At 41.4% G+C, this 24,519-nt stretch overlaps 1 protein-coding gene across 1 annotated transcript in view; it reads left to right on the forward strand.

Annotated features, from left to right (window-relative positions):
- TRAF3 (TNF receptor associated factor 3) overlaps nucleotides 1-24,519 on the forward strand; it is a 95,087-nt gene that overhangs the window by 56,599 nt on the left and 13,969 nt on the right. Inside the window, exons 3-9 of the mRNA XM_066612283.1 lie at nucleotides 602-860; nucleotides 4,163-4,214; nucleotides 10,871-10,975; nucleotides 11,765-11,932; nucleotides 15,102-15,182; nucleotides 19,625-19,699; nucleotides 23,143-23,235. Of these exons, the coding sequence (XP_066468380.1) occupies nucleotides 619-860; nucleotides 4,163-4,214; nucleotides 10,871-10,975; nucleotides 11,765-11,932; nucleotides 15,102-15,182; nucleotides 19,625-19,699; nucleotides 23,143-23,235 (816 nt within the window). The 5' untranslated portion in view covers nucleotides 602-618. The remainder of the gene's footprint in view (nucleotides 1-601; nucleotides 861-4,162; nucleotides 4,215-10,870; nucleotides 10,976-11,764; nucleotides 11,933-15,101; nucleotides 15,183-19,624; nucleotides 19,700-23,142; nucleotides 23,236-24,519) is intronic.

Genomic DNA, 24,519 nt, shown 5'->3' on the forward strand with positions numbered 1-24,519 from the left:
TTTAAAAAAAAAAAAATGAAGGAAAATAATTTAATACTGCTCAGAAGTTACATACCATGCCAGTACTACACTTTCACATAATCTCCACCTGAATTGAGGCAATTGTTGTATCCTGGGACAAGCTTTTGTCTCTCCTTGTCAAAGAACTTTGTCAGAGAGCTTCAGCCAGCTTGCATGTGTAAACAAAATGCTTGATTCTTCTCCATAACAATGCATGTGCCCCACACAGCCCTCATATAACTGTATCAAACTAGATAGTCTTGTAGTATGATGACAATATACACTCCTCCTCCCCCCCCCCCGCACATTTTTCTGTTTGCCTGCTGCTGAGGTTTCTTCTTGGCTAAGAATCTTTGACAAAATAGTTTCAAAGGTAGCACCTGATGTCACCTCCTCTGCTGTAGGAAGTTCTGGAGCTATGTTCCCCCTCCACCACATCCCTGTGTATACAGCATGCTGTTGATGAGCTACAGGGAAAAATGAGCCTGATCTACAAATTGTTTGATATGAACTGCATATATGCAATACTGTGCCTCATTTACCGTTCGTGTAGCAGCTTAATCATTGCTTGTGGCTTGTGTTTGTTCTTCCTTATCTTTAGTATTTATCGACTGCAACATGGATACAAGCAAGAAAGCAGATCCCCCAGTGTCAGTGGAAACAGTACAACAAAAAGCGAATCCTGACCGCAGCCCTGTAGCATCCATTTATGTACCGGAGCAAGGTGGCTACAAAGAGAAATTTGTGAATGCCGTAGAGGACAAGTACAAATGTGAAAAGTGTCATCTCATATTGTGCAATCCAAAACAGACAGAATGTGGGCATCGGTACTGCGAGACCTGCATCACGGCTTTGCTGAGGTTCGTGTTCCTTTGGAATTGTATTGTGTTTAAGAGTGCTTAAGAATTGAATGTAATTACAGTGGACCCTATGCATCTGCAGGTCCCATATCAGTGGATTTAATCATCCACGAGTACAGAGAGTGGGCCTCCAGAAGCTACTTCTGGTTTGCTTCCAAAAACTGGGAGTAGCTTTAAGGCTTCTGCAGACCATTCTGAGGCCCACAGAAACCAGTAGAGTGGGTCATTGGCCCAGCGTGACCCGGGAGAGGCCTCTGGAGGCTCCAGGTAAGTAATTGTGCAAGCATTGACAGTGGATGCCAGCATCCATGGAATTCCTTATCTGTGGAAGGAGGGTCTGGAACCAATCTCCATGGATAAGGAGGACCCAGTGTACATTTTTTCAAAACTTATAACGTGTGTTTTGATTTCAGTTTTAAAAAGCCCACAGTAGTGATGGGCTTTCAAATCTGAATCCCTTTCTTTTACAAGTTTCACAATTCATAGTGTAGATAAAGTAAATATCAAGGTCCAAAATTCACGTTATCTACATTCATATTTAAGGGTTCATATATGCTGCTACCAGCACTGAGCTCCTTCTTTTATCTGGGTGGGAATTTCTCTCTGATCTTCTGATTGGCTTTGCAGGTTTCTAAGTGCTTCTGAAGGTCAGTGCAATATCAGATAGGAGACCTTTCCCTGGTTTGGGGAAAGGGCACAGGCAATGATGACAAGTAATGACGGCTTGGCTGTAGAGGCCAACCAAAATTTGGGCAGCCCCATTCATGATTGCAATATGCTGTTAAGATAATACATGTGTATATTGATGAACAATAATAGAGAGATCTTTCATTTCCAAAGATAAAAGGAACGATGCTCTGGAGTTTAGGTTGACTTTGATGACATTTGATACAAATTTTGATCATTCCGAAACAATGCCAAGGGAACAAGCACATGACACTTGCGTACTTGCTTGGTAGATGTGCAGCAACTATATCACCATTATGCAGGTACCAAAAGAAAAGGAATGTGAAAGACTTAGCACAGGGTCCTTAGTAGTGCTGAGCTTTTTGAATGATGGTTTGCAGTACTGTAGTGCTGCAGTTGTTAATTGCAGACTACTGCTGTTAAGTTCGTTGCACAAAGTGGAGTAGTCCTGTCATCCTTGATGTCACGATGTATCTAGGCATTGGAAACGCATTGATTGCTTCTGCTGAAAGTGATGATGGTGGATTTATTGCAGGTGTGCAAGGGGAGTCTAATGATTTATTTTTGAATCTGCACTGATTTTAAACATGAGAAGCCAAACTTCTGTGGTTAACAAGCTGAACAGAAGGAGACAAAGTAATAAAATGATTAATCTAGCTGAAGTGAAAGACTGAAAAATGTTTCCATGTGTTAAAATCCACCAGGAAGGATTACACTCACAATCCAACATGCTCTCTGATCCTCCTCGGCTGCTATGAAATGTTCAGTTATGTGACTGAGGGGTTCTCAAATGTTATGCATATTACCAAGCAAGTGACTAGAATTACAGTAAAGCTAGAAAGAGCAAATCCTTTTGTGAAATGGTAAAGGTGTTTATTTGTCCCTCTCTTCGGATATTTTCAGTGTGTGTAAATAAGACTTGGAAAAGAAAAGAAACTTCAATCTAACTGTTGAAATGGATGAAAATGTTTGCCCAAGATAAATTCAGAATAAATTCAGAATTGTGGATGGCAAGCGATTTGTGGATGGTGCAAACAATTCCCTTCCCTGTTTCCATGTACTTGTTAGCATATAACGATTATGCTGAGCAGCTTTTAACATTCTCTCTGGGTCATTTGAGGATACAGCTACAAGAACTACTGAAGACAGTTCAGTGGAGATTACTGCTCAGTATGCAGCAGCAGCATAAAAGACCAAATGGAATGGTTGAGTGCACTGAATAAGGACTAGAATAGGAATGGAAGACAATGACGCTGTAGCAGATAGATGGTATTCTAATGTGGCACACAGTTTTCAGCATTATTCGTGTCTGAAAGGAAAACACAATTGGAGATTAAAGAAAGGAAGAGAGCCGATGAAAGTGTTTTGGAAGCATGTTGCTGTTAACATCAATGAGGATTACACTTTCTCTAGTAATCAAAGGGTATAATTGAGATGGCTAATATATGTGTTGTAAGGGTAATTATCCATAACAAGAATCCTTCCCATATCTTGCCCAATGCAAGATAACCCAGTTCCTGCCAGAACAGAATACATAGCTTGAAGGTTGGGAGTAGCAGAACTTGGCCTCTCCAGAAGTGCAGATAGATATTCCACTGGAGGTAATGGTCAGGAGCATTGTGGCATACCCAGTATGGGTTCAGTTTTACCCATGGAGAGGAGGACTCCCCCCCCACCTACCCACCCCCAATGCAAGCAAGAATCGGTCATGCTGAGAATGTAAAGCAGTCTGTAGTCAACCTGTAGTGGCATAAACATAAGATGCTTTTATGCTTCAGCAAACTAGTCATGTTGCTGCATACCAAACCAGCAAGTAATTCTACTGCAGAGAGTGAATGGAGCATTGAAATGGGGGGAAAGACAGTAATGTTGCAGGCTCACTGCCTCAGTGTTTACAGGTAATCTTGTAATGTACACTGTTCAAAATATTTGTTTCTTCTTTTTAAGACCTGTCCGCAACAAAACAAAATACTTACCATAGTATTACTAGTTTTCCAATCTTAATGGCACGAAGGTATATATGTTCCAATGAAACAACTGGAAGGAAATGCTATAAATTTACCCCTGCTAATTGGGTAAGAGGCACTTTTTCAAGTGGGTGCTCCTTTTTTTTTTTTTTTTTTTTAAGTAGGGGGAGAGTAACTAGCCCACCTCACCCCAGCAGTGTCTTTTCTAGTGGCTGTCTGCTGGTGTTCTTTTGCATCTTTTTAGTTTGTGAGCCCTTTTGGGACAGGGAACCATTTGATTTTTCTCTGAAAACCGCTTTGTGAACTTTAGTTGAAAAGCGGCATATAAATACTGTTAATAATAATATTTTAACTTTTATTAAGCAAGTTTGTTGGAAGAGAGTGGGTAGACATTGAATTCATGCAGGAAGTGAAGGTAATGACAGTATAAAGAATACGTTCATGTTCCTAACATGCATTTTGATTTACCAGTAGAATTTGGCCTAGTGTGGTATGTGCACTAGCATTGTGTGGGTCATCACCTATGTGGTCCCAGAAGCTGTCTAATGTTTGTGCATTGACCTCTATGTCGTTTGTATTTCTTTTGGATTGCACCTTATGAAATGTAACATCTAGTCAAATATTATTATTTGTGTGTTTCCCTTCTAGTTCCTCAAGTCCAAAATGTACAGCGTGTCAAGAAACAATAGTGAAAGATAAGGTATAGATGTTTAGTGTATTTCTTGTATACCTTGAACTATAATAATAAATCTCATTAGGTGCTTTGCTTAACACGCCTTAGTTTATTATGTATCTCAGATCAATCAAATTGGTTGAGGGGGTAATGTTAACGTATCTTTTCGTCTTTATTACTCATGAATTTTTTCATGAGCTCCTGCTTGAATTGTCCTTTTCAGGGCTTGAATTCCTTCTGGTTTGTTTTCTAGCTCTCCTGTTAATTTTTAAGAGCAGAGTTCATGAGCTAGTTTGATGCATAGGTGTACGCAAGAGCAGTTGGCTGTGGGTTTTGAGGTGGTTGCAAGAACTTGTTGCATTTTGAGGCATACCATTAACACAGATAAAAGGAGGATTGGTTGAATGCCTGCTTTTAAACTAAACATCAGATTCACCTTTTGAGATTTCTTCGGGTGCTCCTTGGGTAGTTCTGAGACACAAGCTGATCTCAGAACTTTCTCAAAAGAACTTTGCATCTCTGAATCTTTTTTCATTGAATTTTTATATTGAAAATATTACAGATACTCCTTATTTTTTGCATGTAAGGCTTTATTATCTTTTTCACTGTTATTTCTACCTCTGTCCTCTCTGTCTGGTGAGTGGATTAATTATTAGACAGGCTGGGCAGAAACATCTGTTCTTTGAACATAAGTGAGAGAGAGGTTGGGTTCAGACCTAAAGGGAAGCCATAATTTCCCAAACATGCCACAGGCTTACACATGAGCAGAAGTCTGTATATGAACTTTTTGTCTGCATGACCTCAGAACAGTGATTTAATTCAAACCACAACACTTCAGACCCTGATATTGTTACCTAACTGTAGTTGGTACAACATGCAATCTCCAAGTTTAAAGTAAATCACAGTCCCACAGACTGAAAGCATAAGGCAGTGGTGCTCAAACTTTTCTGTTGGCTGTTCTCTTGACCTACTGGGCCAGTTGGCTGCTGCTTCCCCTTAGGGCTACAATCCTTTACATTGTATAGGATGGAAAGTTTTTGTGAGGATTCTGTGGCTCCCCGCATGGTCTCCATGGCTGTCCTAGAAGCTACGGCTCACAGTTTGGGAACCAGTGGTTCCATTCTCCTCCTTCTGGTGCACAGAAGAGGAGGTACAAGTCTGTGAGCCTGTCGCACTCAAAGGCATGTTCTCTTAGTAGGAAACCATGCTTATTCATTATGTGTGAGCTCAGCCCTGGCGAAATTATCTAAAGCAGTGGTTCCCAACATGTGGTCCATGAGACCCTGTGAAGTGGTCTGCGAGGTCTCAGGGGAAAAAATGCATGATAGTCTTTGATCGCTTCCTGTGCCTTGCTGAGTGAGCACTCCCCACCAGAGAACGACCAGAAGGCAGAGAACAGACTGCCCACAGCTGCCACTGGTACTTCTAGCATTTCACTGAGTTAGCCCTTCCCCCACAGACTACCAAATTTAATTGTATTTTTTGTGTGCTGGGAGGGTGGGTAGGTTGTGGTCCATGACGATTCCAGTTCTTGCCCCAGTGGTCCCCAGGCTCCTAAAGATTGGGAACCACTGATCTAAAGAGATGAAAATGGAGATGGAATTTGCTTGTAGAAAGAGAAGTTGGCTAATGTTGCACTCTCTCTCAAATCCAGGGCTATACAGATTAAAAAGCTGATTTATGAGCATATATTAGCAGAATGGCTCCCAGTTAACACAGAGTTTATGTTAAAATGCAAATTTTAGAACCCATTCAGTAAACTGGAACAGAGCTAGAAAATCAGTATGTGCTGTTATTCTGCCTAATAACTTCCCAGCCTCCTCGCATATGGGAACCTCTTGCCCTCTACAACCTGGCAGTGTTTCCCTGGAGCAGCCATTTTCAATGACTGTGCCATGGCACACTGGTGTGCCATGAATGGTCTGCGGGAATTTGGAAGAGCGTTATTTATTAGTAGGGTCATTGGGGATGTGAGCCCCCAACCAGCAGTGTGGTGTGCCTCGTCAGTTGTCAAAAATCTGATGGTGTGCTTTGACCATTTTAGTGCCTTCCTAATGTGCCTGCCATGAGTTGAAAAAGATAAAGTCATGCACATTGGGCAAAAAAATCAAAACTTTAGATATAGGCTGATGGGTTCTGAGATGTCTGTGACAGATCAGGAGAGAGATCTTGGGGTGGTGGTGGGCAAGTCGATGAAAGTGTCGACCCAATGTGTGGCGTCCGTAAAGAAGGCAAATTCTATGCTTGGGATCATTAGAAAAGATATTGAGAACAGCTAATATTATAATGCCATTGTACAAATCTATGGTGAGGCCACACCTGCAGTATTGTGTCCAGTTCTGGTCACCACATCTCAAAAAGGATATAGTGAAAATGGAAAAGGTGCAAAAGAGAGCGACTAAGATGATTAGGGGGCTGGGGCACTTTCCTTATGAGGAAAGGCTACGGCTTTGGGCCTCTTCAACCTAGAAAAGAGGAGCCTGAGGTGTGACATGATTGAGACATACAAAATTATGCAGGGGATGGACAGAGTGGATAGAGAGATGCTCTTTACACTCTCACAAAACACCAGAACCAGGGGACATCTATTAAAATTGAGTGTTGGGAGAGTTAGAACAGACAAAAGAAAATATTTCTTTACTCAGCTTGTGGTTGGTCTGTGGAACTCCTTGGCACAGGATGTGGTGATGGCATGTGGCCTGGACGCCTTTAAAAGGGGATTGGACAAGTTTCTGGAGGAAAAATCCATTACGGGGTACAAACCATGATGTGTATGCGCAACCTCCTGATTTTAGAAATGGGCTATGTCAGAATGCCAGATGCAGGGGAGGGCACCAGGATGAGGTCTCTTGTTATCTGGTGTGCTCCCTGGGGCATTTGGTGGGCCGCTGTGAGATACAGGAAGCTGGACTAGATGGGCCTATGGCCTGATCCAGTGCGGCTGTTCTTATGTTCTTATGTATGCGCAACCTCCTGGTTTTAGAAATGGGCTATGTCAGAATGCCAGATGCAGGGGAGGGCACCAGGATGAGGTCTCTTGTTATCTGGTGTGCTCCCTGGGGCATTTGGTGGGCCGCTGTGAGATACAGGAAGCTGGACTAGATGAGCCTATGTCCTGATCCCGTGGGGCTGTTCTTATGTTCTTACTGCCCTAGAGAATTGTGGTGCCATGTGTACATGTGTGTTCGGGAAGAACAACAAGAGATTATGGGTTTTTTCTATTAAGATTGTAAGAAGGGTCCTGCTCAGTCAGACCAAGTGTCCATCTAGTCCAGTGATTTCCAGACAATGACCCCATAGCTGCTGCTTCTGGCTCAGCCTGGTACACTATCTTGCATCTCACAAAATTTTGTGTGATACAAGGTGGCGGCACCCAAGCCTTGTGAGAGTTGGGTGCTGCCATCTTGAATCTCGCAAGATTCCACGACACTCAGGACAGTTGTGCCCTAACAGGGGACATCCTGTGGTGCTCCTGTGAGTGTGCAGCAGCATCCTAAGGCATAGTGATGCACACTATGGGAATTCTTGATATAGTTCATCATCCTGTGGCTAGTCAGATGTTTCTGGTCATTAAAACATCAACCCTTTCTCAAACTGCCACCTGTTAGGCAACAACAGTTCCTTTTCTGAATTGGGAATGAGGAGGGCAAAAAATAATGCTAAACACCTCCAAGCTGTCTGAAGCTTGATGTTTATTAAGATGGAACTCGACCTAAAACTGATGTTGCTTGATTGTTTTAATATTACTTCCTTTAATCATTTTTTGGCCTCTTGATCTTTTCCCACTCTACTTGCTCCCCATGACTTAATTGGTCTTACACCTGAGCAGCAGTTGATGCATCTTGCGACCACAGGCTCTTTATTGCACACTGATACACTTTTATTACTTCTCCTTGGTTTTGTAGTTGCTCAGAGCTAATTTTTATTAGCCAGTATAGGTTTATTTCATCATAAAACCTATTTCATATCCCGTGAATTTCTGCAGTGAATTTCTGTCCTTGTATAGGTGTTCTGGCATTATGTTTAAGCTTCAATCATTGTAGTCAAGCCCAGTGGTTCTTAAACTTTTTAGCACCGGGACCCACTTTTTAGAATGTCAATCTGTTGGGACCCGCTGGAAGTGACATAATCAAGCAGGGAAATTTTTAACACCCCCTGTCTTGGAACTGGGAGCCCTATGAGGGGTGCAGAACCTTTTTCTTGCCTGGTGGAGGGGTGATCAGCATTGGGAACTGACCCAGGCACGGAATCCTCCAGGTTTTGAGCCGGGCTTGAGCCATCCTGGTGGGGCAGGGATTCCCTCTGGCCCAAAGCCAGCCCAAATGCCCCAAGGACACCACGGGTCAGTGCCCAGACAGCAGGATCTTCCTGGGTACGCCTCAGACCAGGCTGCCAGCATGCCACATGGGGTTTTGGCCCTAAGACTGCTGTTGACACACCCGGAACCCCTGAGCCTAGGCCGAGGCTGCAGCGAGCTGGACTCTAAGTGGCGGGTGTGGCTGAACAACCCTCCTGTGAGGAGGAACAGGAGGCGCTCTTGTTAGGAGTACCCTGTGAAGTAACGGGCTCCATGAATGTAAAAGTCTTAACTTCTGACACTAGGGTAAGCATTCCCCAAGCAGCATCCCTTGGGGGGAGGCAGAGCCCCGTGCAACAATGGGCTTCACACCCTCATTCAACAAAGGCAAATTAAATTAAGGAATTAAGGCTGCAATCCTAACCACACTTTCCGGAGTGTAAGCCCCATTGAACAAAATAGGACTTACTTCTTAAGTAGACCTGGTTAGGATTGTACCCTAAGTATACTAAAAATTTACAATAAGTTTAAAAATTCATTTTAATATAAAGAAGAATCCTCCTAATCCTTCCAAGCACTTGCTAACCTGTTTTTTAAAAATTCCCCAAACATCCCAAAGGCTTTAATCCAATCCACACTTACCCTGGAGTAAGCCCCATTGATTATCATTGTTAGAAGCGTATACATAGTAGCTTGTTAAAAGTACAAATCTGCAACATTTTCCCAAATGCAGTCACAACAATGGTAGGACCAAGTCTAATATATTAAAAATAAAATACACATTGAAATGAATGGGGACCCACCTGAAATTGGCTCCATCTAATGGGACCCAAGTCATAGTCTGAGAAACGTTGGTCTAGCCAACATGGGGCGAGAAGCTTACCTGCAAAACCGAAAGTCCAGTCCCACTTATGCTGGGTGCTCTCTTGGTGGCCATGAACAAGCCATTCTTTTTCAGTCTCTGTTCTCCACTGAGGATGGCCCATCTATGAACTATAAATCACTTCTCAAAAGTACAAAGTGCTTTAGAAATGCTTAGCAATGAAATCGGTGCTTGAAGCAATCTGTGCTGTCTGATTGTGGTCCTTTTAGTTCAGTGGAACCCAGAGAACTTTGGGGTCATTCAAAATCCATTTATAAGTGCCTGTTGTAGTCTATGGTCTTCCAGTTGCTCACCTTCACGGATTGAATAGACCACTCCTGAAGTTCTTCCGAATCCACAAACATGGCTCTGTCAGTGCTTGGTAGGGGAGAATATACTGCAGAGTTCTGTGAAGCTGTGCCTGTCTACTGTTGCGGGCACACAGACATTATAAACACACAGCTTGTTGTGTACATTGACTGAAAACTTCATTGGGACACAAATTGCCTTGCTTGAATCTATATGACTGGTCATCTTGTATCAGTTGAGGACCAGCACCACTCACTGGCAGCCTTCTATTTGTTAAAGAACATGATTTGACCTGTCCTCTATTGGACTTTTCAAGAGACCTCCTGAGACCCTAGTGCTTTGTTTGCGTTAAGAAGACAAGAATGTGCAGTCTCCCTCGTCTTACAAGAGCGTTACGTTCCAAGGTTGGAACAAGCTAGAATCGCTTTTACTCAGTTAACCTTGAAAATGCCTTATGTCTGAAAAATACATACAACCTCTTAAAAAATTACAAGAGACAGGCAGGAACTGAGACCGGATGAGGGAACAGTGGCTTCATTTGGTGGGCCACTGTGAGATATAGGAAGCTAGAATAGATGGGCCTTTGGCCTGATCTAGCAGGGTTATGTTCATTCTCTGATCTCATGTCTACTCTCAAGCATGTATGTTAGGCAGAATCACCTGCACTGTTTAAACTTTTGGTTTTTCTGTGTTTTGTTTACTGAGCACATGTAGTTGAATTTGTGCAAGTCAGTGGCGCATGAGGGGCGACCATAATTTATTGGGCATTAGCTTTGTGTACTTCTGTACTACTACAAAGCAAGCAAATAAATAAATTGAGCAGGCTGAAGAATGTTAAAGAATTCACATAACCTTCCGATGTGTATATGAAGCGTAAGAGCCATTATATATATTAAAAATTCTTCCAAAGCTGCATCTGACATCATGGCAATGCTGTCATCTTGCTATGCGTGCAGAAATCAAGAGACTTTTGTTACCCTGATTTATAACCTGCCAGCATGCAGAGACAGCAGCAGCAGCAACTACCCTCAAACCTGGAGTTAGCTAATAATGTTTCTGAGAGATTGTCCTAAAAACAATTTGTGTTTTTAGAGGTTTAAGGTTTAAGTAATTTAGTGAACACTGGTGTAGCCTTTTGAATTGAGCAGTGCTGAACTTGTGTGCAAAATATTTGGATTGCCATCATAACGTGTTTTTAAATTGTCTTCATTTTAGATATTTAAGGACAATTGCTGCCGGAGGGAGCTCCTCGCACTTCAGATATTCTGCAGAAATGAATATAAGGGTTGCAGAGAACAATTGACCTTGGGACAGTTACTTGTAAGTAGCAGGACATTTTGCAGTGACTTCATTCCCTAGATTATAAAATGGCCTAGTCTACGTGGTAGACATGTTGTGTTTAACTGTTCCAAAGTCTTGCATTATACAAAGCAAAGAAGGCAACTACTGTTGGAGTGTGTCAAATGTCTAATAGACACTTAAATGTTGTCAGTCTGGGGGGGGGGATCACCCTTGCAATTTTGGTCTTAGAATTGTCAAAATATGAAAGAGAAATAGCTCTGAACAGCTAGGGTGCCTATAATCTGATAAACTACATTTTAATTACATTTTAGATGGACGGGTGTGTCTCTCTGGAATCAAGCACAGAGACATTAGTAGTAGAGTACCAAGAGTGGGGTGCGGGGGCGGTCCTGGGTACACACCATAAGGTGGTGCCAGTGTGCCTTTCCCTTCAAATACTGGGTAGACCTTGCCTCCCCCAGAGATTTTTGAGGGAGAGCCCAGGTCTACCAGTGGCTTTGGATTCCAGGTAGACCTGGCCTCTTGGTGGGATGGGGAAAATCTGAAGGTGGATGCCAGCTCTACCCCCTACTTCAAATTCCGAGTAAACCTGGCCTCTCCTGGGGGATCAAAAGCAGGGTGGTGGGAGCAGTCCACCCCTGGTACCTCTGGCACTGGGTACACCAGCAGACATTAGTACACATCTAGGATATAACGTTTTGCACAGTTAAAGTTTCTTGTCCTAAGTATTGTTAGAAAGATTGATCTTTTAATAACTAAAGCAGAAAGAGAGCAAAAAATCATTGACCTGGTATTTGTGCGTTTTAGACACATCTGAAAAACAACTGTCTATTTGAAGAACTTCCATGCCCTCGTGCAGATTGTAAAGAGAAAATACTGAGAAAAGACTTGCCAGATCATGCAGAAAAGACCTGTAAATATAGGGAAACAACATGTAAATACTGTAAAAGTCAAGTTCCAATGATTATGATACAGGTGAGTGTCATTTATACAGGTGGGACCTTGGTATCCACTGATTTGACTCACCGGTGATACTGGGGTCCACCTTTAAACGCCTTTTAATGGGGGGGAAAAGTGCCACAATCCAATTTCTTACCTTTGTGCTGTTAAATAATTATAATTTCATTCAATTAAACTCCATTATTCACCCCATCTAGTAGTAGAATGCAGTATAGTGTCTGTACAAATGCATTCTGGGGTGACAATAGAGGAGCAAGAAACCTGGAAGTGGATCTTTAAAGCTAATTTTCACTGATTTGGTAGCCACTGACGTTTTTATCTACTGGGGGTTCCATTCTGGAAAAATTGCTCAATACTTTAAGAGAATTTCCATTGTAAATAATATGGAGGTGTCTGTTCCATGAGGCATTGTGCAGCCCCAATTGCTTGTTTAGAATCAGAAGCATCCTAACTTCCTTAAAACCTGTTATCATGCTCCATTGTAAAGTGGAACACAGAGTCCAGTGCAAATATTCATAATCTATTTCCTTTGCTGGCAATATTTCCAACCAAATGGTTTATCAGGGAACTCTTCGCACGTCTTACAAAATATTTTAAGCAGAAGAAAGGGAGTTGACACTTGGAAAAAATCAGTTTGCTTGGAGGTTTTTGGTCACAATTCAGTCCCATCCATATTTTATCGTGCCAGTAAATCAGTTATCCTCCCAGTGACTCTCAAAATGAAAATGAAAAGCAAACATTCTTTCTGCTTGTGCAGAGGGAAAGAGAAAAATCAAAGCTAAGCAAACAGGATCTTTAAAATATATTTTCTTGTGCAGTAATTCAAGGGTTCATAGATTCTGCATGCCCTGCAGGGTAGAAAATCCCCCTTATGGCTAAAAGGAGTAGAGAACTGATCTTTAATTAAAGGAATTGATGTTTTTCTGAACTATGAGTTCGTCTTAACTTTCTCATTTCATAGAGCATAATTCTTTTGTAACTGTCTGAGTGTTGCATATCAGAAGAACAATTCAATGTAAGAATCTTTTCCCCTTGCAATGGCGCATGAGTAGCCATATGGTATTCACTTTTCCAATTCACTCAGTGTTAAAACACTGAAGCAAAACAATCTCTAAATATATTTTCTAATTTTATATTTGAAGGAAAACCTCCTACACCCAGGGAAAGCAGTTCTAGTTTTCCAGCAAAATGGCATGGCAGTGATTTTGCCCTGGCAGCATGAGCATAAGAACAGCCCCACTGGATCAGGCCATAGGCCCATCTAATCCAGCTTCCCGCATCTCACAGCGGCCCACCAAATGCCCCAGGGAGCACACCAGACAACAGGAGACCTCATTCTGGTGCCCTCCCTTGCATCTGGCATTCTGACATAGCCAATTTCTATAACCAGGAGGTTGAGCATGGCAGTCTTCAATAGAAATGAAATGTACTCAAGAAAATAAAATCTTCTTGTGTGTGTGGCTAACAGCCCCTCCCAAAATCATTAACTTGGCTGCCCAGTCCTAATGCTTAAGGAGAGAACAGGGAGTGGGGGGGAGGGGGAGAAGTAAAAATTAAAAATTTACGTCTGTTTTAACCACTACAGTGGCTAAAAGCCTGTTTGCAACTTTAATGTTTTGTTCCCATAATAACCCTTTCCCCTTGATTCTAGACCAGTGGTTCTCAAACCGATTCTGGAACCCACCAGTGGGTGGTGATTTTGGTGATTCATGTAATTGACAGGGAAGATTAGGCTATGTGTATCAAGGATTTAAAAAGCTAATGCTTTGGGGGGGGGGAGCAGTGTTGCCATATCACCATTATAACCACATGCCCTGGCATTTATAAATCGGGCAGCAGCCTCTAAGGCCTCTAAAAGTTTGAGAACAACTGCTCTAAACCATTTTTGAACAATTTTAAATAGTCTGGTCCTAATACAAATCCTTGGGGAACTCGAGTCTTGCTTCCAGTCATTGTGAGAGCCACCTGTTTACTCCTGCCCTCTTTTATCTGCCGTGTGGGGCCCCACCCTCCATAATTGCTACATTTCTGCAGGAGCCTTTGATGAGGGGCTTTGTCAGTTTTTTTGAAAACCAAGTATAAGATATCAACTGGATAACCCTATCCATGTGCTTGACAACACTTTTAAATCCTCTTCAAATGTTATCTTTAGCATGAATAGAAACCAAGAAACCCGGAGCATGGGTGAATGTCCTACCCCCCCCACTCTGTCTCCCAACATATTTATCACGAAAGAACACCTACAACAGTGTTCATTGCTAGAGGTAAAACCTGCATTCATGGCGGGTGAGGGGCATGGCATTTGAGAGCACATCAGCACTGGGACAACACTTCCAGGTGTGCTCTCCCCATCACACATTCCTGTTCATGCTGAAGGCAACTTCTCATGGAGGCTTCAGATTATTTCCCTTTCCAGAAGCCATGATGATTTTAATGCAGCAAGTCTGCTTTCTTGTATGTTGCTTACATCTTTTAATAATGTGTCCCACCAATCTACTTGCAACAGGCATTAATAACCGTCCTGTGATTTCTTGTTTTCCACCCCACCCCACTGAATCCTTTTTAATCAACCTTTCACTGCCTGCAGGATAGTCCATTGCCCTTGTATTCTCATGTTTTTTTTACCCCCCAAGGACCATGCACATTATTGGCCTCTGAAAAGCAAGGATACACATGACTGGTGCTCCAGTTGCTGAGATCAAGTACTGTCTGAGGTCCAGACCCATCAAAGAGAGAGCAGCCCAGAGTCCCTTGTGCCATCCCAGGGGATTTGGGAACAGAGCCTGGCCATATTGAAAACCTGAATTCATGTGGATGGAGTTCATATCTTGACCTTGACACAGCAAATAACTGTTAAACTGTCTGGTATGCGTCTTACTGTAGCTGGAAGCAAGATTGCTTCTACAGCTGTTTCTTTTTCAAATGGTGTGCACCCCTGTAGATGATTTCTTGAAGGAAAGATATATATCTGGTGCTTTGAGTAAGAATGTAATAAAGCATGTTGCAGATGCATCTTGTCTGCTTTAAGAAATGTAATAAACCTATATTTTTTCTCTTAAATTTCAAAGTATTGAAATACAATAAAAATTACCAGTTTCTGATGTCCTCTGCACATTGTTATGGACTTTCAAGTATTATTATTATGATATGTGTGATAATAACTGTCTTCTGTCTTCCCTCTTAGAAACATGAAGATGCTGACTGCCCCTGTGTTATGGTTACTTGTCCCCATAAATGTAGTGTTTCAGCACTCTTGAGAAAAGAGGTAAGTGTTCATGAAGCTGCAGGAATAAAAATATTGTGTTCTATATTACTCATCTTAGAATGTTTTTCTTTAGTTATGTTGTGCAAGAAATTTGCCAGAAGCAGCTCCACCAGTACACATTTGAAGTTAATTTTCTATATATTTCTCGGCTCTGGGAAGCTGTATTGCAGACTTCATTAAAATAAATAAAATGGTCTTTGATTGTATTCATTTTGTTCTCTCTCATCGGCCTCCTTGAGAGCTGAATTTTGCAATGCTCACCTATTGCAGGTATCAGAAGAATTCATGGGCACCTTGAAATCTTTGCAATACAGCATAGGCAATTTAAAACATCTGAATTATATGGTTTCACAGGCTTAAAAAAATTCTTAAAAACCTGAACTATGAAGTACAGAGTTCTATCATCTGTAGTCCTTCCATTTGGCCCATGTTCAATTCTTTTCCAGCACTAGGACCAGAATATGCTGATTTTTAGAAAGCACCTGATTTAACAATGTTTACATTTTATGCACGTATATTTTCTGCAACATATTATTAATCTGAGGAACTTGTTGCCTCCAGGAACAAAAATAATACATAATTTAACATAGATTTTAGAGAGGATGTTCAACATTTTGCCCTTGTATCTTGTGGAGTCATAGATTTTTTTTTCTTCATTGTATAAAATTCAGCTGCAGCTGAAATGACGAAGAATTCCCTGTATTTCTTGCGTCTGTTAGTTGGGGGCTTAACACTTCCCCTGCCTACTCATTCTCCCCTAACAGCACCTCTCAGCCATTTTACTCATATTTCTCTAGCCATTTCTGAAGCTGGAAATAAGATGGGTGGGATGGGGAAGGATAGGTGAGAAAAGGCTAAGCATCCCATCGTCTAGTCTGCAGTCCCCCGTCCCCCCGCAATTCCCTCCCTCATTATTGCTAACAGAAGTGTTTGAGGAAGCATGTTCTCTAGTTGAGGAAGGAGGCATTCTGGGATCCTTTGGGATTTCCCCATCCACACTACAAGAGGCAGGGCTAGCTTGTAGTCAGCAGCTCCACAGGAAGATATGCTTCTCCTTCCCCAGACTGGCCCTGTTTTTTCTTTAGGTTGTAGAATTGGGCAGAGCTTTGCTAGCATACTTTGCATTCTTATGCAGTTTTGTTTAAAAAAAAATTTCAGACTCTTCCTCTAGGCTCTTCTTTACCCCCCCCATTCCATCTCTGTCCAGCTCTTTCCCTAGCACAGTTGTGTGTGTGTTTCTATGCTGTGGAGTGGATGGCATGCACGGCTACAAGGTCTCCCTAATTCCCTCCCCTGGCAAGACCTTGTGGCATTTAGCCATGTGCCAGGGTGTGTGTTTTGGGTACCAAAAGCTTCATGGTCCAAAAGCAGTCAGGCCTCACATTCCTCTGAGTCCCAGGCCAAAATAATTCTGAGCAGCAGTAAAGGGAGAGGCAGGCAATTCCTTGGGAGGTGGTGGTGGTGGTGGCCACATCAGTGGCATTGTGGGGGGATATATCTCCCAGATATATATTTGAAGGAGATATATAGCACATATCTTGAGCATTGTGCACACTTTGACTAAACACCGTAAAGCAGGTGTGGTTCTTTTCCCCCCAATGGACGCTGCCTTTGGAGCTTTGACTGTTATAGAAGATTCTAAAACCTGAGAGCCCAATCCTATGCATGTCTACTCAGAAGTAAGTCCCATTATAGTCAATGGGTCTTACTCCCAGGTAAGTGTGCATAGGATTGGGCTGTGAATTATCTACCCCTGGTAATCTGCCTTAACAAGATAGTCAGAATGCCTCTACCAGAGAAAACTGAATTTTTTCTTCCTGTAAATGCTGTCCTTGGGAGAAGAGGGGCCATTTTCTTCACTTCTGTGATCTAGAAGGTTTATAACTCATCCTTTTGGCCTGTATCACTTCCTGAGACTTCCAGACCAGGAGTTCGACAGCCTAGTCTATCTTTGTTCTAGAGGTTTCTATTCCATAGTGTTCAGGTTGTTTAGTTTTACTATTTAGTTCATCCTCTGGCTGGAGCTTGAGCAGGCTTGTAGCAGTGGGTGGTGCTGGAAGGTGTTTATTGCCACCTTCTTGTTCCAGCTTGTGGGAGCAGGGAGCCTTTCTTCTGGAACCTATTGCAAACTGACCCTGCTACCCACAGTTTCGGGGCAATCCCAAAGGATCAAGGATGCCTTCCCTTCCTCTCCCTAGAACAAGAATTTGCAAAAAGGAAATGCCCTGTTTTTTCAAGTAACATGACAGTCCACCCTTAGTCCATGTTTATGGTCCACCCAAGCTTTAAGAACATAAGAACAGCCCCACTGGATCAGGCCATAGGCCCATCTAGTCCAGGTTCCTGTATCTCACAGCGGCCCACCAAATGCCCCAGGGAGCACACCAGATAATTGCCTGATTAGACAAATAGTTATTTTTTGTGTGACAACAAACTTCATATTTAACTGGTGGTGAGTGTATTTAATGTAGTTTAATGTAGTTTCATTTTTTTTGTTATGAAATTCTTAGGCCTGTTTTAATGGTAGTCAGCTGACTCCTATTGGGCGGGATTTAGAAGTGTGTATGTGAAAGTCCCTTAAGACTGCTCAGTATTTATAATAAATACTCATAAACATCGGTAGTTTTATATAATTATAATATACAACGAAATGTTTTCAAATTGGAGCACAGGCTTACAGCAAGTTGGATGGAAAGATAACATAAATGGTTAAACGTCCTGTGTATAATGTAGTATAAACAGCCTTGATTTTCTCAGAATGTGGGACATGAACCTGCAGGAATCCCTGACAAGGAGCATTCTTTTGAGTTATTGGCTGCTTTGGGGCCAAGTGCCCTGCCTGCAGATTTGGGGGAGTAGATGAATGAGGGGAAGAACTTTTGCGAGTGGGAGAAAGGGTCATGGGATGTGCTAGCTAGAGAAATCTTCCCAGTGAGGTGTCTTGGTGTGAGGTGGGGTCTGCAAGATGTTTAGAAGAGTTTCATAGAGTTTGAGAAACAACATAATGGAGTCAACACTGGGGTCATACCCTCCAGTACATGAGTTAAATCTAATAATATTGATCTGAAATCAGAGGTTTGCGAGTGTTGGGTTGGTTTACTAGCCAGTCATTATTTGTGCCCTCCCCCCAGTTGTTTGGCATGCACTGGGAGTTTGGAACAGATGCAAACCCTTCTTTCATTTTCTGTGGGATATGGAGAAGTTCGGAGAGAGTAGGAGCCTCTTAATTTGTATTGAACACCGTTAAAAATGAGAGCCCTGGAGAAGCAGATATGTGTGCTTGGAGCAGGCACCTGGAGTAAAGCCACATTCCTTCCTCATTTGAGTTATTTAATAGAGTGTGCTACTATTTAGGTATTAGAAAACCAATCCAGGCCAGCTGCATTCTCCCTAAATTTGGAATATCTTCTGGGCTGACTTCATCCAACTTGAAAGTACTTATTCCTTGAGAACTATGAAGTGGCTATTCAGTCTGTTCCCCTTATTCCTTCTAGTGTATTCCTTAGGTTTTCTGCAGCCTCTGGTTCATACAAGTTTTTGGATGAGATTTTAAAGTTTGTTTCTTCTGTGGCTTGTCAAAGTAGGGGCATTCCATATTGCGTTTGATGCTACTCCTATTTCAGTAGTGTGGAATGCATCTGAAAAGGTTTCCTTTTGCTATACAGATTATAAACCCTCAGGCTGATGTCATCCTCCCCTCAAACATTTCATGGGAAGACAAGGGTCATCATGATGACTTCCTTTATTACTGCTTGCTCTCTTTCTTCCTTTTCTGTTTTGTTCTTAGCTGCTGTCTTCTAACACCAAGCTAACTGCATTTCCAGAGTACTATATATGCTGTGTTTGTGAAAACTTTTTGCTACTTAAGTAATACTTATTTCTGTGTGCTGATTTTGTAAACATGAGACCTGTTTATTTTATTACAAATTTCTGTTTGTTTCATGCAATATTTGTTCTAAGTCTCTGTCGTTCTGTTCTATATTCTATCACTGAAATTTCTGCATGACACTTTTTTTGGGGGGGGGAGGAAATCTGTTCCTAATTAAAGCACTTTGGGGGTGACCGGGGAAAATGTGCATTAATACAGTGAAACAACTTGTTGAGAGTGGCTGCTCAATGAAAACTAAAGTGCCTTTGAGAAATTGGTCTTTCCATCAGAAATCAAAGTGGCATGAAAAACAATGAGAAACAGTCATTAGAGGAGGTTTCACTGTAAATGTGTCACTTTGTATACTCTATTAGAATGTTCATGTGATTACATGTGTATGTGTATGCCCTCAAGTACAACTGGAGGTAATATGAACACATGTTTTTTTAAAAGAAACCAACAAAAACAAGCCAACCACACAATACGAATCAGTATTGTATGCCCTATATATTTTTGTACCTTATTGTACATACATTTTCCGTCAAAAGAAACTCACATTTTTTTCCTGTTACAGTTGAATGTCCATTTGTCAGAATGTATTAATGCCCCAAGTACCTGTAGTTTTAAGCGTTATGGCTGCACTTTTCAGGTCAGTATATAATAATTATATACTTGATGAAAGTCTGCAATAAGAGAACTTTTAATATATTGGTGGCTCTCTGAACTGGACTGATTGCCTCTTGTTAAGAAAAATGCATCCAGTTGCTTGAGTGATTTAAAGCTATGCATTGGATGTTTTTTTTGTCTGCTTTTAGAAATTTTAAATGTGTAGAGAGCATGATTGCAAGAACAATGATATGTCAGGATTTCAGTAATTTATCTCTTGCTAAATTTATTATGTAAATCTGGACAGGAAAGATACTTCCATTTCATTTTTCCACCTCTCAGAGCAGACTGTGATCACTTCAGCTGTGAAACAATTTTTTCCCCTTGTAATGAAACTTTCCAGCTGCTACTGCTTGTGTGCAATGAAATTCCCAGCAGGGTTTAACCCTGTAGAAACTGCTGCTGTACAACTTCTGCATTCCTCTCACTGGGGGATATGCAGAGGTTCAGTGCTTAGCACATTGAGCTAAATGTGTTGGCTTCGATGATGAATCATGTAGTGTTCTTTATGCATAAAGGTAGTAGGTCCACTGTCTTAAGCTCTGAAAAACACAGATTAAGCCACTTTAAATGATAAGAGTAGAAGATGGGAAATCTTGAGTGAGGTCTTTTCACTTTATATTTTCTCTCATGCAGTATCTCTCTTCTCTCCCCCTCCCCCGCTGTTGCTCTGAAATACCTGGGAAAATCCACTAAGAGATTTATTCAATATTTATATACCACTTTTCCACAAAGACATTCACAAAGTGGTTTAAATAGTAAATTAACATGGGATGGAGGTTAAGAGTAGCTGACTCAGAGCCCAATCCTATCCAATTTTCCAGGGCCGGTGCAGCAATACCAGTGGGGTGTGTGCGACATCCTGCAGTGGGAGGACAGTCACATAGGCCTCCTCAAGGTATGGGAACATTTATTCCCTTAAATTACCTCAAAGCTGCATTGCGGCTGCACTGGAGCTGGAAAATTGGAGTGGATTGGGCCCTCAAACTATACTTTCAAGTAGGAAAATGCCAGTAGGAATATTTCAAGGGTCCATCTAAACTACAGATGTGGTTTGTTACTTACGTTTGTTACTTTTTTTCCCCCCAGAGCTGAACCCATAAGGCTCTTGTGTGCCCCCTGAACTGTGTAGGAATAGGAATCTGTTTGAAATTTCCAAGTGTCATGTAGAACTATAGTTCTCAGTGTTCATTGCACAGAGTTAAGGAAACAATTTTAAACTGGGTGACATGTAATTTATAACATAGGCATTCCATACAATTTTTCAACAGAGAACAAAAAGACAAGGAAATTAGGTTCCTTGAGGATTCCTAGGACCATGGATCCTGATAAATGATAAAATCAAAAGCATTCAACAATATGCGCCCAAACACAGTTGCTCTCAGTTCTAGAAATAGTCTGTCTTGTAGCACTGCTTACTGTTGCCTTATTACCATTCATCGTGTGTGTGTGTGTGTGTGTGTGTGTATGTGTGTGTGTGTGTAATTTGAATGCATTATACAGAACATGTATACTGAAGATTAAAATTAAATTTGCAACTTGATCTACAGATACACTTTTTAAAATATCACATGTTCTAAACAGCTGAATGAAATGACCTGCAATGTGATCTTCATCTTACATATTCTCCATATTATATATGTCATGTGTAACTGAATGTAGTTCATAGTGATAGTGTGGATTTGTGTAAGGATGGCCAATTCTCTTATCAACTAAGCAAAGTGTTCTGCAAGCTTTGTATACTGGAAAACTTTGCTCTCTTAATGCAGTGCTGCTGTTTTCAGAATTCATGAATTCCAACCTGTGGGTTTCTTTTTTCTTATTCACTCAGTGAAAAACTTGCTTTTATATATCAAAGCTTATCAGTTTGTAGTTTTAAAAAAACCTGTTTTAATTAACCTGGAAGTCTTGGGATACAATCCACCAAATTCTGTTTCTGTGGAACTAAACACCATAGGTTGAATAGTGCAGAGTCTTTGATGAGGGCCTTAATAACAGGTTGCTATAAATGGTGTATAGTAGCTGTGGAACCATGACTGCTGCCCCCTTAACTCACTAGCAGCCAAGGTGCTGAATGTAGTCATCTCATGGTTCTCTTTCTCTCCCCCGCCCGCAAGTAGTAACCAGAGAAGATGAATACTTGGAGGGGGGGAAATCTGTGTTGAGTTGAGTTGAATGTTTGTATGAAATGCACCAGTTGGGGGGGGCGGGGGAAAAGAGCAGAATAACTGTGACAAGTTCCACCCTGATTACATACGCTTTGAATGTCAGCAAGGAGTTGTGTGTATGCATAGATTACCCATAACCTGCAATTGGAAACTTTGATTTTCCATCAGTACTGATGATCCTGAAAGATTTATTGCTTGCATACAATTTCATGCAGATATTCCACTGTGACTGCACATAGATGAGGGACGGACACACACACACACACACACACACACAGAGCATGGCATTTTTGATTTGAAAAATAAGTTTCCAAATATATTATGGATGTCATCACTATTTTTTTTAATGCTTTGTGTTTGCAGGGCTGCTTGGAAAGGCAGATTGCAAATAGCTGATAGCCTGTAGTGAGTACAAATTGCCTCTAAGGCAACCCTGCAAGCTGCTTTCTTCTCTCCCATGTAAAACTAGAGTTGATCTGTCGGAGTGCCTTCCGACCTTTTAAAAAAAGTATTTGGCTCTTGAAGGGAGTGCAAAACCCCAGCGTCGCCCTCTGCCATAGCACTACCCTCTTTGACACACAGGTCCATTGCAAAGACTTTGCCTCTTTGTTCCTTCCAGTGTCAGAAATTTTTCTGAAGATGGATGAGGAAGTTTGGATGTTACAGGGAGTCTGGGGCCAGGGTGAGCTCCTTTCTTTGAGATTCACAGTGTCGGTATATGAAACTTCAAGAGGAGGTCCATCTAACATATCCCAGAGGGGAATGGGAGGGGACTAATGACTAGTGGATGAGGTAGACAACCCATGTTCTTGCCATTTTTTTTCTTTTTGTACAAATCATCAAAGTCTCTTGTTTAAATAGGGATTCGTTTCAGGACAGAGTTTGGTGGATTGAGCCTTTACTGTTCAAGGCAGTCTTGTGTGTTTTCTTTCTGTGACTAAACAAAAGGTTTTGAAATGCAGCATGTTGGCTTTGCCAAAAAAAGGAAAAAAATTAATCTCTTCTTCCTGTGCCTTAGTATACAGTACTTTCCTGCTTTTAAAAAATGCAGGAGGATTTTTTTTGGTGCAGTGTTTACTTCTGGAGAGTTGGGTTTGTGTTGTGTGTCATTTTTAAAATGGAAGTAGCTTCCTTATGTCTTTAAATGCGTCAGTGGGTTGAATGCATAATATGGTTTTAAGGGTTTTTTGGTGCTACATTTATTGTAGGTTTGACTAAGAAATAAAATTGGCTAAAATATATACATTCTTTGTCACAGGGAACAAATCAGCAAGTTAAAGCACACGAAGCCACCTCAGCGGTGCAGCATGTAGACTTATTGAAAGAGTGGAGTAATTGTCTAGAAAATAAGGTACCTCTCCTACCCACCTTATCCTTCATTACTTTATATTTTACAAATCAAGCTGGGGTATAATTATGGGAGTTCAAAATGGCTATGGAAACACCTTTCATGTTAATAAAGCAATGAAATAATGTTAGCTTCAGGGTTAGAAAAAAACTGCATCAAGGTTAAAAATAAGAAATCTTGAACAAGGTTTTCATTTGCCAATTTAATGGAGAGAGAGATTTTGCATTCTTACTGCTAATCATTCTCTCCATTAGGGCCTTGTCATAAAGAGAAGCAAAGAAGTTTTAGAAGCTGAATTGCTCTTGTACTTTTAGTGTGGAAATACTGAATGGCTCAGTATTGAAGGAGGGGCCACATCTGATTGAGGGGCACACTTTGCACGCTGAAATGTTCTAGGTCCTCTCTTGGGCATCTCCTATTTAAAGGGTCTCCAGTAGCAAACCTTGCTCTATGCAATTTATGGGTTGCCTTCACTTATTTATTTCATAAAGTGTTTATCCTACACCTTCAGGTATTCCAAAACAAAAACCTTCCAGGGCTGATTATCAGTAAAAACAGTTAAACACTAAAAATACATTAAGGAATAAAATGACTATGAGCAGATTAAAAGAATGCCTCTAATACTTAAAAGACCTGGGAAAATAAAGGTGTTTTCCTGGCATCAAAAGGATACAAGGATCCAGGCAAGCCTCCCTGGGAAATAGCATTCCATATGCAACAGAAAGAGGCTTCTTGACATTCATCACCTAACAAACTTTGGCAGGCAGGAGCAGCCAGTAAAAAGACTGTCCATCAAATACTTTAATGCACGAGCAGGTAGATGTATGAGAAGAGTCCTTCAGGGACCCTGTTTCAAGCTATTTAGGACTTTTACAGATAAACACTGACACTTTGAATTGTGTCTAAAAATGGACCAACAGCTAGTGCAACTGTTTTGGAGAAGTCAAGGACTGGCTCTAGGGAACATACCCAGCTAGCGGATTAGTAGCTGTCCTCTGAACTAAATGACACTTCCAGGAACTGTTCAGAGGCAGTCCACGTATAGCACATTGATATAATAAAATCTGGAGAGTGTGAATAATGCAACCAGGCTATTGCTATCAGGGGACAGTCTCCTGGTTAGGGAGTGAAAGGTGCTTTGTGCCACAGAGGCCACATGGTCACATTGTTTCAAAATGGAGTCAGTCAGCACAACCAAAACTTGATTCTCTAAAAAAAATATTGGTATTTGTGGATGGCCAGCTCGTGCAAGGAAAGCGCCCTACAGGTAGACCACAGCTGCGATAC

This window comes from Tiliqua scincoides, chromosome 1 (assembly GCF_035046505.1).
Source record: "Tiliqua scincoides isolate rTilSci1 chromosome 1, rTilSci1.hap2, whole genome shotgun sequence".
In the NCBI taxonomy this organism is placed as follows: domain Eukaryota; kingdom Metazoa; phylum Chordata; class Lepidosauria; order Squamata; family Scincidae; genus Tiliqua; species Tiliqua scincoides.